We start from the raw sequence: 15,095 nt of genomic DNA, 5'->3' as shown, positions 1-15,095 counted from the left end.
ATCTTCTATTATGTTATGTTATGTTATATTATATTTTATCTAAGTATAACTTGCAGTAGTATAGTAATTACGAATAATATTATTGTAATAGTACAATACAATAATATTCTATCCATTATTATAAATAACTAATATTTACTATATTATTGTAAAATTAATGTTATAATATTGCTGGTATAATGTAATATTGAGTTATACTATAATATTTTATTGACACTGTAGTATTAATATTACTATAATTTTATTTTCCTACGGTAATATTATATAATATTAGTGTCGTATTATATTACTGTAGTATTACTATATTAATATTATCATGATTAAATTTCAAAAAAATAATATTTTAATAAAAAATATAAAAAAATATTAGTATATATATATTGAATTAATGTTATTTATATAAAAAATATTTTAATGATATATTATTGTGATATATTACATATATGGTGTATAATAATGTTTTTAAATACTTATATTATATGGTATGAACATGTGAAGGATAGTTTTGCTATTTTTAGAAAATAATATTTTATTTTAAATTTCAATTTATTGCAATAACTTTGATAATCAAATAAAATTTGGTAGGAACACCTGGAGAGCTATACCACCTAAACAATATACAGTTATCAATAGTATGTAATTAGCATAGTTTAAATTTGATAATAGTCCATTTGATATCTATTGAGATCTTGTAGATGTTTTATTTTTTTGCAAAATAGTAATGCATCGGCTAAAATGCCTATTTGCGCACGTGCGCGTGTGCTAGCTATCTAGAGAAAAAAAAAGTAATTATATCTCTAAAAATCACATCCATCGAAAGGTGTGGCTTTTCTGAAGTCCAATTTCTAGCAAAGTTGGAGCCTGAGAAGGATCAGGCTCCAACCCTTCAGTTTACGTAAAAAGTGGGGATAGATCTAGGTACATATCCCTTTGTATGTAAAATTATCGTACGAACTACATGCACGGTCATGCTGGTGCACAACACCGATCATCGAGATGCATTAGTGCGAATTCCATTTATCCCGCACTCGTCTCAATAATTAGCCCATGGTAATATACCTCGACCATTGGCAGCATGAACGACCATGCCGGTGCACACAATTTACACTATTTTTTTCCTTTATACATGATGTGATGGAGTTGTAAAGTATTGTTTCATTATAAAATTTGTGAAGTTATGTACACAGTATGTTGTAACCCAATTGAAATGAAGTTACGTGATAAAGTTACTAGATTCAACCACTAGGTAAAAATAAAAAATAAAAACTAAAAGATAAAAATCCAGACACACAAAGCCTCCATTGTATCAATCGAAGCTCGCCACATAGTTCGTTCGGAAATGTGAGGGAAGTTCTTCGGATTTCAAAATCTTCGCTCAGCTAGAAACATCTAGACCACAATATTCATAGGTGATTTTCTTAACGCACTAGCATGATGTGTGGGGCGCAATGCGCGTGCGAAATAACCTCGCGTAATCCTTAGAGCATGGGATGGCTCGCCAAAGACCGCCGATCCGCATGCTCGAATTCTTCAGTGATGGGCATCGACCCTCGCCTATACAATCCAATTCTAAGCTCCAAGTAAATGCTCTCAACCTTTCATATGCCTTCGCGTTGTTACTCTGCCATTCTCACAACCTCCAATGTCCCTAAGGGCTCGTTTGGTTCGCGGGAAAAGAAGGGGAAAAAGTGTGGTCAACCGGAAAGTAATCAGATGCCTCTTGTTTGGTTGGAGTTTTCAAAGAAGAGAGAAGGGAAAGTTGTATTTCTATGGGAATATGATTCCCACATTTTATGAGAAAGTCTTTCCCATGAGGCGGAAATCACTATATTTTTACTTTTTCCCAAAAAGTCCCTTCAGCATTAAAGAAGTATTAAAGAGACATTAAAAATATAATTTTTATTAAGAGCATAATAGAAATTATACATAACTTTCCTAGGAAAGTGGATGACCAACCAAACATAAGCACTTTGGAAATTTGTCACTTTCCCATGGTCAACCAAACATGCCAAAAGTACTTTCCTAGACATCCTCTTCCTAGAAATTTGTTTTCCAAGAATCATATTTTTAGAAGAAAAAATACTTTCCGCAAACCAAACGAGCCCTAAGAGTCCTTCTGGCATAAGCATCGGAGGATTACAGCCGTATACTCTCCGGCTAGGGAACTTTTTTGTGTTTGTTGTTTCAGATCTGATGTTAGAGCGAAGGCTCGAGTATGATCTCAGCTTTCCAACGCCATCTCAAGCGCACCTTGACTTTTGGCCGATCCACACAACCTGAACGGTCAAATGCCGAGTCTTTCAGCGTCTTCACCAGTGCGGCGGCTTGGTTATATGGATTTTCAAAGGCACCAAGCCCCACCAACACATCTAGATTTAAGTCCCATTCATACTCAAACTCACTTAGGCCCGTGTCAAACCATCTACACCCAGCCGCCCAATGCGTAGAAGAAAGTAGTCATGACGTTTGGCCGGAACATTTCTCCAAGGTTCAACCACTCCAAAGAAGAAGGAATAGAATTGCCACGACATTCGGAGACCGGCTGTAAAAGAAAGATTAAAAACGTAAAATATCATCCACCCGTTGAAGTGAGCGTCCAAATGGACATGTATTCGCATAACCCGTTTTGACCTCTACACGCTTCAGGTGTGTTCCGTCGGACCTCTATCTCAAGGTAAACCAGATAAGCCCACCAATAGGAAGTTAGGAACCCCGACACTGGAGTCCCAAGTTGACGTTCCATCATCCCACTGACCATTAGTTATTTATCTCAAGTTGTTCCAGAGGAACACTGAACCGTATTTCCGTGAATAAATCCCAGTAGCTCGTCGCGGGAGGGAAAATTAAAACAAATAAGAAAAGGAATTAATAGAACACCAGACGCTAACCAAACCTCGGGCTGGAATTCTAGGTGTTGATAGCTTCTTTGTTCCATCGGATCTATAATGGCGGAAGAGACGAGAGGGGAGCGGTAGATGAGGTGCAAGCGCCATCCCTCCGAGAACGCCGTCGGCGTCTGCGGCCCCTGCCTCCGCGAGCGCCTCCTCGCCCTCCTTGCCGATCAGGCCGACGACGCGCCGGACCATCGCCGGAAGCCGGAGCCCCCGCCACCTCCGCCGCGCCTTCAGTTCCCCCGATCCGTCTCTCCCTACGTCTCCCGCCGCCGATCCGCCGACCCAACCCCCTGCCGCCTCTCAGGCGTCGTCTTCAGCACCCCTCGGGTCGGCCCGTCCTCCTCCACCGCCGCCGCCGGCGGCTTCTGGAGGAGGGGCTCCGGGAAGTCATCTCTTCTATCGTCCCTGTTCGGGCTCTCAAGATCCGAGAAAGCCGAGCCCGGTCCCGGTATCTCGGAGACTCCCAGATCGAGTTCTTGGCTCTCGGTTCTCGTCCACGGCCACCGGAAGAAGAAGAATTCGAGGCTATTCTCCGGGGAGGAGGCGGCCGAGAGAAGGTCGTGCCCCGCGATGGACCGGGGAATGTCGCCGGACACGGATTGCTCCCCGTCGGGAAACGAGTGCGCCGCGGAGTCGCCGGGCAGGTGCTGGAGATCGACTCCGTCGACGATGCGGCGGCCGGCTGCGTGCCAACACCACCACCGAAGCGGGGGCCTCGCGGGCTTCGCCGTCTGCCTGAGCCCGCTGGTGAGGGTGAGCCACGGCCACTGGAGGAGCCAGGAGGCAGCGGAGGTGGGGTTCTCCGGAGAGCTCCGGAGCACCCTAAAGCCGCACCACCGCTGCCACCTGTCCGGCGGGGCCGCCGCGATCGGCCCGAGCCGGTCGAGGAAGCTGGTGGACTTTGGTAAGTTCCGATGACGCTTTTACCCTGCCTCTCCCCCCTTTGCCACGTCTGCCCTTTTTATTTTAAGGAAAAAAGGTCAATTTTTTATTGGATTTTAATTAAGTAGCTTATATATATATATATATATATATATATATATATATATATATATTTATATCTGTGTGTGAAGAAAGGAAGTTAATGGTGTGCGTTTATTATATTTTTAGTGTTTGGAATCGCCACGAAAATAATCATTGATGTGCGTTTAAATTTTCAATTTTTAACGTTCAAATGATGAAAGCTTAGAAATTTTCTCGTGCCGAGCTTTAAGCGTCGAGTTTGCCCTTAATCCTCCGTCACATCATCTTTTCAAATCGAATACTATTTTAAAACTAATGCTAATGTTGGTATGAGAAAATTTGTAGTTCCTCTAGTCTAATTTATTTTTTCGTTATTATATAATAGAGATAGTTATTAAGACTTGTGAAGGACTCGGGGCTCTTCTCTGTCCGATAGAGTGGAACTATTCAAAGCCAAAACAATTGGAGTTATTAGTAAGTCTTGTGAAGACTCGTGACTCGTCTCTGTCCGATGAAGTAGAACCATTCAAAGCCAAAACAATGTGAAGCGGGACCCACATCTAGCTTGCACCGGGTTGCAGGCTTAGTGCTTATCCACTTAAAAATTCTCTATATCTGTTTAAAATTTCTACAACGCATGCTGGCGTAACAAAATAATAATATTGATATCTTCAAATGGCTTTTCATAATTCATACATATAATGGTGAATACCTATCATAGGTTTAAATAATAGTGCCCTGACCATGATAACATTCACTATAATGGTTTCAACCATCCTTTTTAAGTTTTTAATAATATTTAAATATAAAAATTAAATAAAGATACTTTTTAGATAAATAATAGTTTTTGTAATGTTATAAAAGACAACCGTGTTAGGTGGGATAACGAGGTACTTAAAATCTTGATACCAACATGGCTAGCATTGTTTATGGTCAACTATTCTTTGGGCATGAACAGATTCTACGGCGTTGACTTTTGATGGTCAACCAAAATGCGTATTTTGTTGATCGGCCATACTAGAGTTATCCAATAATTGATGTAATTGTTGCAGCTTATTCGTTTTAGTGAGCTCTCAGCACATGTTGGCCTAGGTAACACGCTGTCTGTATATAACTAGCGTTCCAAGGTATTGTGTGAAAAGTTTGTCCTAAATACACTGCTTTTTGGATGACAAAAAAATAACAACAGCTGGTTGCATCTCTACCAGAGTAGGATGGGTGAGCAGCAATTGTACCCAAAAAAAAAAAGAAAAAGAAAGTAATAACAGTTTAGAAGCAAGGTTGCTAGTTAAACATGTGTTTAGTTTTTATACTTAAAGATGAATACGGGGGATATGCTTCGCTACTGGTAAAAGTTTATAATTATCAGGAAACATTTTTAAGGAATGACTCGGGTATGCTAAAATGAAATTAAAATATTTCAATGTTGAGAGCATATATATTGAAGTTTTGTGGAAGCCAATAGAAAGACTTTTCAAGTAATTGAATAATTATATGGAAGCCATAGTTTTCCGTCTATAAAAGCAATTTTAGGAAAAACGCTCTAGGGCAGCGGTTGAACAGAAAATTCCAAGTGCATATTAATGATGACTAACATTTTTAAAATAGGACGGGATCAGTCGGTTCGACCGATTTAATCACTAACAGGTCACCTGATCCAGTTTCATAGATATTTAAATCCAACCAGTTCGACCGGTTTAAAAGTAGTCCTCGATCCAGCCCTAGGACTAATGTAATCGAAGGGTGAGGCACTTTGCTGTTCTTGGATTCCCTCAGTCGCTCTTTATAATCTCTTACCGCTAATATCCTTACTTTCCTCCCTTTTCCTCCACTCAACCTCAGTTGTGATACCACCGCCAAGTCTCCATAGTCGCCGATAGAGGCGACACCGATGTGCCCTCCTCTTTGCATGTCCTCATCGATGTCTCACTCCTCCACCATGATGATTGTACTCCTCTCTTTCTCCTCCTCCTCTTTGAGTGAGAACTTGGATTCTTCCTTTCATCATATTAGCCATAGACTACCTGTAAATTTTGGACCAACCTGTTGGACCAATCTGATCGATCGATTCGGGACTGGATAGCTTGCTAGTTTGTTGTCTGGTCTGATTTTAGAAATATTGATGCTAGCTCGGCAATTTAGCATTCAAATATTGGTATCTTATTTTTCCTGAAAAAAAATAGTGGAGCCTGTATGCTTCTTTTCCCGTATCAGAGCGAGTGGAGGACTGGATTACAGGAGGGTGAAGAATGGGACTCTTCAGTCTTGTTGAGAGTACGAGGGGAGAGTCTTCCGCTTAGCTGCTGTTGCCATTTGTGAACGATATTTACCTGATTGGTTTCTAATAAAACTGGCCCCTTCCTCCGTTGGTGCACAAGGATTTCCCCACTTCTCTTTTCCCTATCTTGGTGGCCCTGCCGCTTTTTTATTTTTATTCTCTTTTTTCACATTTTTATTTATTTCATACAACTCTCTCAACAATTCTTAAGCAATGAATCAGTCCTATCCCAACGTTCTGGACGATTAGCTGCAGACCTTAATGAATGAGATCGGATATCTTTGTCGATAGATCGAGGAAAATGTGCACCACGAGAATATCCTCTAGAACCTAACGAGCATATCTCCTCCACATACTTCGTTAATCATAATTTGACGCATAAATTCTTCATATTTCTCTCTCTGCAATGAGTCTAGAGATGCAGAGAAAAAAAAAAACTGGAGCAATATGAATTTTGTAACATATTGACATAGTACACGTTAAAAATGTATTACATATTCTAAGAAAGCAAAGCAACAAGACTATCATATGTGTTTCTAGTGAAGGACCAATTTGTATATAACGAATTGCAAGGGTTCATAGAATTCCTCTCAAATCAGACAGCGGGGCTGTTGAAAATATTCATAGATGGCAAGTGACAAATGTCTAAAGCACCAAAAGCACATGAAATCCCTCTTCTTTTCTCCTGACACCACTCAGGTCGAATTTTATGATCCCACCCAACTTATAACAGCCATCACATAATCAAGACATAGAAGTAGATTTGTGGAGGATTCAGGACGAGTAGTTTAAATCAAAATTATCTTTACTTGCACCGTGATGAACGGCAGCAGAGATCAAAGGTAAAACCTTCCCATAGTAGTCCAGGACGAGAAACTTCCAATAATGATGCAAAGATGTCACCACCAGCAGTTCAGGTAATAAACATGAGCATGTCAACAACGATCGGACTACACATTTTCTATCTATATCACTGCCGCCAGGAATTGGCTGCAGCACCTGTGCCTACAATTGTTTGAAGTGTTTCTGACAGTCCATTTGATACCCCCGTCCGCATTTACAAAACTACAAGATCTCTTGATGAACTAGAAATTATATATGAACATGCTAGAAATAAATACAACAAAACACACTGACAAGAGACTGATTCACCCAACAGAACCTCAGCCACCTTTTCCTTTTCTAAGTAGGTCCATGCAGCTTTAAAAAGAAAGGTGATAAAGCAGACAAAATTTGATAGTATCTCGCATGAATTAGTAAGAGCAATGTAACAGGACCTGGATGCGTGGGTCAGCAAGTGCATCCTCCAGATGATCCCTGTGACTGGGATGAATTCGCACTGGTGGCCTTCAAGTTCACATCAACCATGTCTTCCTGCTTTGTCGATGAGAGAGTCTCCATCCCTGGCAGTGCAGCAGCAATCTTCCGGAACAATGCCTGAAGTGAGAAAGCAGTTATTTTGTTGCCATTTTTAAGAGAATTAGTTGAAAAAAAAAATGTACCAATATATAAAATGAAAAATCACAAAAACAAAAACAACGAAAGCGACACACTTGGGAAACTGTTAGCTAGAGATTTTTCTTTTGTTCCTAATATATTTAGTGACAGTTATTTCCTTCTTGCTAAACTGGTGTTCCACTACAGATGCACTGGATCAGGTTGGTTCTCAAGACGCACACACTTATTTGCATAAGCAATCCATATTGCTGCACCAACATCATTTTGCAATCCATACGTATCCGTCTCTTGTTCAACATAAGTTCAAGAATTTTTTATCAAGGACAACAAAATTCATATTCCATCTTTAATGCTCTTGATCAGACAGCAAAATTCTGTTAAGCATGCCTCCAAAGCAGTTGAGTGTTGTAGGCAATTTCACGGAGCAGCCTGTTGGAGGTTATGCACCTCCTTAGGCTAGATGTATATAGCAAAGTTTGCAGCAGTATGTTCTCTGATACAAAAGCTGGCATCCTAGTCTGCAGGCCACACTGTCCGCTTCAATGAAAGAGGCAAAAGCAATCTTCTGAGAGAAACACACCTTTACGTTGAAGCCAGCTTTAGCACTTGTTTCAATAAACATGACACCAAGATCTAGTGCTTTGGCTTCTCCTTCCTCTATTGAGACTTGCCTGTTGCATCAACGACAGAACTATAAACAATTAAACAGTCACTAAAAGTAGAGGTACTAGAGAGATTTTGCAATGAAACCTCAGTGTTGCACATATCAGCTCATAGTCCTAGTCAATTTGGATAGACAATTATTATATAAAGGGAATAAAAAAGGGAGGCACAAAGTTGAGCTCTAGTAAACCTGGATGATTAAATCAACATCCTAACTTCCTTGTGAAAGTTTATGCCAGAAAAAGGGGGCAAAAAGAAAATGCTTTTAGAAAGAGACGATTCCACCCATCAAAAACCTAGTATTTTACAATTAAACTATACTTGCATGTAGAATGATGTAAGAACCAGATCTTATAATTGGCATTACAAATAAATTTTCTTTTTCTGCCTCATATAAACTATTGTCAATTCATTGAAATAGTTAACCCTGCAATGATCTAATTCCTAAGTAAACTAGAATAATCAATTGATTTTTGTACAAGCTGTTTCCATAGAAATCTAGAGTTTTTCTCCTTTTGTGTTAATAGCAAAGCAAATCATAAATTCGTATAATTTCTTACAAAAAATTCTTAATTTCTTATCTTACTGGACCAACCTATCCAAACCTAATCTGAATAAAATTAGTGCTGCTTAAATGACCAACATAAGCTGGAAAAATATGCCTTTGTATGTTCTACGGGTCAAAATTTCTAACCAAACACAATAAAGTGTAATAAAAAGTGTAAACACATGAACTGAGCTGTCCAAGAAACACATGCTTATATTTCACAAATACTGTTTGGTCATCTTCAGAACTTTTCACAGAAAACACTTCAGCTTCAGACAAGTTAAATCATTTTCAGAACGTTTGGTAGAAAAGCTTCAGACAATTAACATGGATGTACATCTCGGGAACAAATTCTCAAATGTATTCTGCAGCATGGGTGACGAATGCTATCACATAAAAGCAACACCAAGAGGTTCAAGTGCAATACTGAAGGTGGCTTGGGAAGCAATTTAGCATCGGAAAAAAATGAGAAGCAACAAAGCAGTCCTGTGCCTATGAGATAAAAATTGTACAAACCATCCAGTTCATTGCATCACTCTACCATGCTTATATGCTATGAAAAAAAGTTCTAGCTTATTATAATCTCTGTTGTCAAATAAACTACACAAATTACCCCATAAAATGATTGATGTATATTTTCCCTTTTAAAGGGGAAACCAGGAGAGATGAAATTCCACCTATATCCACGAGCAACCACATTGACTTTAAGCATGCTTGATTCTTCCAAGAGCTCACCATGCATGCAGGATCAAGTGAAACATAAAGAGAAGCAAGGACATACTGAATCTAAAATCTAAATGGTCAGGTAAGAAACATCAGTTAACCCTGCAACACGAATGCTTCTAGAGAACCCTCTCAACTCCAAGGAAGGAACACATCACTCAATCTAGTTTATTTTAGTTTCTTGTATACAGCAAACAGAAAACTACTGGGAGAAAATAAGATGTACAATCACTCGTCTTCTCAGGGACCACCACACCATAAATATCCTAAGAGTCAAAAATTAGCCCTCATCACAAATGAGCAATTTCTCTCCCAATCCTAACAGTCAATGTTACACCTCCAATCTATGTCTAACTCAACTACTATTTTTAATGTCCAGATAATTCTAAAATCCCTTTATCAATTCTATGACCATCAAATGATTATTCGATTAGTCTTCTCACTCTCCTAGATTCCCTTGTTGAACGAACCTATAATAATGTTAAAAAAAAGCAAGGGAGAAAAAAGAGAAAAATCAAAACCTAGCTGTAGCAAGTTGAAAAGATCATCAACTCAAGTAAACATATAACAAGATAATCACTGATTACCTCTTGTCAACAAGGTCAGTTTTGTTCCCAACAAGGACAATGATAACATCACTACCCCTCTCCGAGCGAACCTCCTCAATCCACTTTGAAGTATTTAGGAAAGACTGCCGGCCTGCAATTTTTTTAAGAAAAAGAAGTAATCAGTTAAAAGTTCCCATGTGCAATACAGAATATAATGTATACCTATAGGAGAACAGAATGTACGCTCTCATCTTACGTATGAAATTTGTTAACATGGGTTGTTAAGCATTTTGAAATCAGAGGAAACTAACCTACACTGCCCAAGATAATTTAGACATTGGAAATGGAAATTCTAGATTTTATGAGACAAATTTGCCTAAAACGTAAATGAATCTTGTAAATGCATTAGAGTAGGAAGCATACTTGAGACATCATATACAATGACCGCAACAGAGGAGTCTCGAATGTAGCTCGGAATTAGGCTCCTAAATCTCTCCTGCCCAGCTGTATCCCTGTGGATGATGAAAAGTAAGAGACAAGAATTGCACCCCCCCCCCCCCAAAAAAAAAAAAGAAAAAGAGAGAGAGAGAGAGAGAGAGAGAGAGAGAGAGAGAGAGAGAGAGAAAATAATGACGCAATACTGTATAGATGTATGGAATAAAATGACTAGAGTTTCTTGTAGTATTCTCGTGTTAATCATTTTAGACCTGAGCTTACATATGTTCATAAGTCATTCTCTGACCGAAACATGGGTTTACATTATCTTTCCTGTCTCATAATTAATTTACCCATACAATGTTAACCATAACAAGTATTCAATAATCTTTGTGGAAGTCATGGTAAAGTTTTAGAACCAAATATTCAGGAATTGGAGCCCTGACCACGGCTTCTGTTTCCATTATAAAATAAGTAAACAACACAAACACAAGTCCTTTATGGAACTACTTTCTTCACAAATTTCTAGCTTGGCATGTTACAACAGTAACCTGGGGAACTGGATTCATAGGGGTGATATCAATTAATGAAAATGCAATTCAACAAAGAACATAGACATGAGAGTAAAAACTGGACCTCCAATTGAAAATCAAAATATGAAGGCCAATTTTTTTGAAATTAATATATGTTTCTTAAAATTGCTATAAAAGTGAAAGATCTTTTAACTTAAGATCTTACAAGACCTTAATATGTCATAATATCACCTCTCACTGAATTTCACATGGTATTGTAGATCGGTCTGCATACCCAATAAATTAGTAGATCTATGTCATGTTAATTATCCAAGTCCAAAGGAACAAAGTACAGGGTAGAAGAATAAAATCCTCATAAAATTCTATAAAATATCTTTTCTAGATATCAAAATTCAAAAAAAAAAATAGACCATGATGTAAAGGAAGGTGACAGAAGAGGAAAAACAATATAATCAACTAAAGGTATTTTTATAATTGAAAGCTATGAAATGAGATAATAATATTAACCAAATCAGAATTTGTATGCAGGAATTATTAACGGTGTAAAGGAGCCAAACTCGAGGAAGCTGGGGTCAGTCTGAGCTCGGCTGAATGCTCAAGTAGGAAATCTCAAGCCCAGTTCAGCTTGCTAGAGCACAGCTTGATTGGCTTGTTTAGCATCAAGAGGGGTTGAGAGGGAGGCTGAGGTCACATGGGAGGTGTGGAGACAGAGCAGCCAAGGGCGGTGGGCTGGCACATTAAGACGAGTGCTGGCTTGGAGGATCCCAAGGATGATGCCAGTGTCAAGGGCAGAATAGAAATATATTTTTCATCAAGCAAAGGAGGAAGAAACAGCAGTGGTGGTGATGCGGCCAGAGCAAACAAAAAGGCCAGACTTCAAGATCAAACACAGGGATGTGGTGAAGCTCAGGAGGGCTCTGCCAGATCCAGAAATCCCTGCCATAAGAATGAGAGAGCCAAAGAAGGAAAGGCCGAGGACGGGAAGGAAGAACTAGAGATAAAAGGGAAGTTGGCAGAGTTCTGGCCATGTATCCTTAAAAATTTATAGCCAATCTCAGACAAGATCAATATCTGTGGGTGAGATAACTTATCTTCAATACAGTAGATTCAAAAGGAAAAAAAAGAGAAATGTTTGTATAAATAAGCCACTAATCAATAATTTATACACTAATTTTAGCTTTATAAAATAATATAAGGCATGAAGGGAAGGAAGAACTAGAGATGAGAGATGGTTCTTTCAAGATTAGAGGATTCACTAGGGTTAGGGCTGGTGGTGTTCTGGCCATGTATCCTTAGAAATTTATATCCCATCTCAGCCATTAGATTGAGACCTTATGCTGAGATCTACCTGACATGCACAATTAAAGCAACGTAAGAACATTATGCTTTTTATGTGAATATAGAAGCATTTCATTAGATAGACGGAATAAGCAATGAAGCCGTGACCCTACCAAAGTTGTAGTCTGACAGTTCGATCTTCAAGGTACATAGTCTTAGACAGAAAATCAATGCCAATTGTAGCCTGTTGATCAAGATAATAGACTTCTAAAAACATCAGTATATAAATAAAAAAATAATACAAGAAATTAAATTCATCTGTTGTACAAGTGTGATAGAACATCAAAATGGCAACAAGAGAGAAAAGATGACAAAGACCAAAGATTACAGACAAAAAAATAAGTCGTACAACAAAATTCTATCCTCGTTTTCTGGACATACACAAAGAGATACATACAATTAGCAGCTCCAAAAAAATTGTCTGTTCATCTCTAGTAATTTTGTAAAGGGCAGCTAGTATGTTTACAGAATTCAAAGGTACCATCTAAACTTTTTTCAAGAGCTACAGAATATTAATGAGAACTGTATTACAGCTCACTTCGAAGGACAACCAATAATTTCAAACTATAATTTTCATAATTTCTTCAGGGGATTTATTAATTATCACCAAGTAACAACAGGAGGGAAAAAAAGTCCTGATACATGCTGGTTTCTTTTTTTCGCCCACATAATGACGGTGTTCATCACGCTCTGCAATGCATTATATTTTATATAACTGGATAAAGTATCTTCGACGACAAACCTAGAATGATGGTCGGGCGGTACTTCAGGGCATCAAGACAACGAAGATACAACACAAAATTCCCCAAAATAGTATTCAACTCTACTTAAATCTTGCTATACCCGCAAACGATTAGGCCTTGGCTTGTTGTACCTTGGGGATTTTTTATCAGTTGGCATCATTCCAAGAACGGGCAATTCATGAGGTTCATCTCATATGTGCAACTGTCCATAATAAAAGACTACATAAATGATATGATGAGCCGAAAACGATTCCTGAAGACCTTGATCCAATCCTACTACAATCAATCGGGCAAACTCTGAAACAAAAGTGCCACACCAATACAGAACAGAACACCTCGATCCAAAGCTTATCAATATCACCAAACCCTAGACGAGAAGACCGATTACCAAGTAAAGAAATCCCATGAGATCTACACTTCTCCGGCGCAAAATAAATCACGAAGAAAGTGAAAATGAAAAGGAAAAAAAAATTCAAACCCTAGATCATGGATGATGGATCGAGGAACGGGATCTACCTGGTAGGTGTTGTCGAACTTATCGTACATGAATCTAGTGATGATGCTGGTCTTCCCCACCGACTGATCCCCCAAGAACACCAGCTTATACTTGGCGAGGGCGGAGACCGGAGCCATCGCCGAAGCGAGAGAGAGCTCTCGACGGAATCGGAAGCACGGAGAGGAGAGCGAGAAGAGATCTCGAGAGAGTGGGGGCCTTCGGGCGAGAAGCACCAGCAGCCAACAGGATTTCTGAAGGTTCCACTTTGTCTTCGTTGGCTTCTTTATAGTTTTTTCTACTTCAAAATTCGTTCTGTGGGCAAGGAAAACCGATCCGGTTGCAGGGAGGTGAACTCCGCGCGGGCACGCAGCCCATCACCAGCCGCTGGTTTGGTGCACGATACGTATTTAATGAGCAAGGCTCCTCCAAACTAACTGTCGTTATTGACTGTACGTACATACTCCGTACGTAGGTATGTATGTATACACACAAACATATATATATATATATATATATGTGTGTGTAAAGTGTATATACATACATACATACAGACATATATATATATTTTTTATTTAAAAATTTTATTTTTTTTATTTATGCATTAAGGCTTCCAAATGTATTTATCTTGGGGCCTTTCAGTTCACCTTTGACCTCCAAATGCATTGGGTTGCTGTGGTAAGATTTCACTTGCATTAACAAAGTTTATAAAATAAAAGATGATATCAAGCATATCTTAAAATAATAGTATAAGATGTTTGCAATTATACTTTTTTTTTTTTTTTTGGTACAACGGCAGTTCACATCCTACGGGTGTGGACACGACCAAAAAAACCAGAAAACAAGGCAGAAAAAATAAACCGGCAATCTGTCACCCCCAACCACACAAAACCACCAGAGTGGTGGGTTGCATAGGAGGCAACCCAATCAGTTGCTCCATTCGCTTCTCTGTAGGTATATGTAGCCTGCTGGGCAACACACACATGCAGCAGTCTGCAAATATCGAGAAGCAGTGGCCTACCCTCTCTCGCACGCCCCCGGCCTCGGATCCCGTCGATCACCGTAGCCGAGTTGCCCTCAAGAATAAACCGATCTGCACCCAAGGTCCGATGGGCAAAAAAGATGCCCTCCCAGGCCGCTCTAAGCTCAGCACACACCACCGAGGTGTCGAAGATCCGCTGACCTCCTGCTGCTACTAGTCTGGACTCATGATCTCTGATGACAAAAGCTGCACCTCCACATCTCCCATCGTCCAATACACTGCCATCAAAATTCACCTTTAGGAAGCCAGGGAGTGGGGGCACCCAAGATACGCACACAAACCCGGGCACTATAAGAGCAGGAGGGGGGCCCAGGTGTCCCTAGTCAGGCCAGAGGGTGAAATCTCAGCAGCAGTGGTGAACTCTGAAGCATGCAATAAAGCTTTGATTGCCACCACTCTCGGGGGCATACTGCTGCTATCAAAAACCCGGGCGTTCC

At 39.5% G+C, this 15,095-nt stretch overlaps 2 protein-coding genes across 2 annotated transcripts; one reads left to right on the top strand and one right to left on the bottom strand.

The window, feature by feature from the left end:
• The first annotated feature begins 2,836 nt into the window (after positions 1-2,836).
• Positions 2,837-11,758, top strand: LOC103704722 (uncharacterized). Its single transcript, XM_026803640.4, has 2 exons — positions 2,837-3,798; positions 11,571-11,758. Exons 1-2 carry the CDS (start codon positions 2,976-2,978, stop codon positions 11,621-11,623), a joined length of 876 nt encoding a protein of 291 aa, XP_026659441.4. The 5' UTR covers positions 2,837-2,975; the 3' UTR covers positions 11,624-11,758.
• Positions 7,022-14,002, bottom strand: LOC113462560 (ras-related protein RABH1b-like). The gene is made up of 6 exons (XM_039126523.3): positions 13,640-14,002; positions 12,494-12,564; positions 10,498-10,586; positions 10,114-10,225; positions 8,174-8,264; positions 7,022-7,572 (listed from the first exon to the last, which is right to left on the bottom strand). Exons 1-6 carry the CDS (start codon positions 13,754-13,756, stop codon positions 7,426-7,428), a joined length of 627 nt encoding a protein of 208 aa, XP_038982451.3. The 5' UTR covers positions 13,757-14,002; the 3' UTR covers positions 7,022-7,425.
• Positions 14,003-15,095: the final 1,093 nt, after the last annotated feature.

Source organism: Phoenix dactylifera, chromosome 6, assembly GCF_051530095.1.
Source record: "Phoenix dactylifera cultivar Ajwa chromosome 6, Ajwa_hap1_PhDact_Kaust_v1.1, whole genome shotgun sequence".
Taxonomy (NCBI): Eukaryota; Viridiplantae; Streptophyta; class Magnoliopsida; order Arecales; family Arecaceae; genus Phoenix; species Phoenix dactylifera.
The sequence above is the reverse complement of the archived record's forward strand: the minus strand, read 5'-3'. Positions and strand labels throughout refer to the sequence as shown.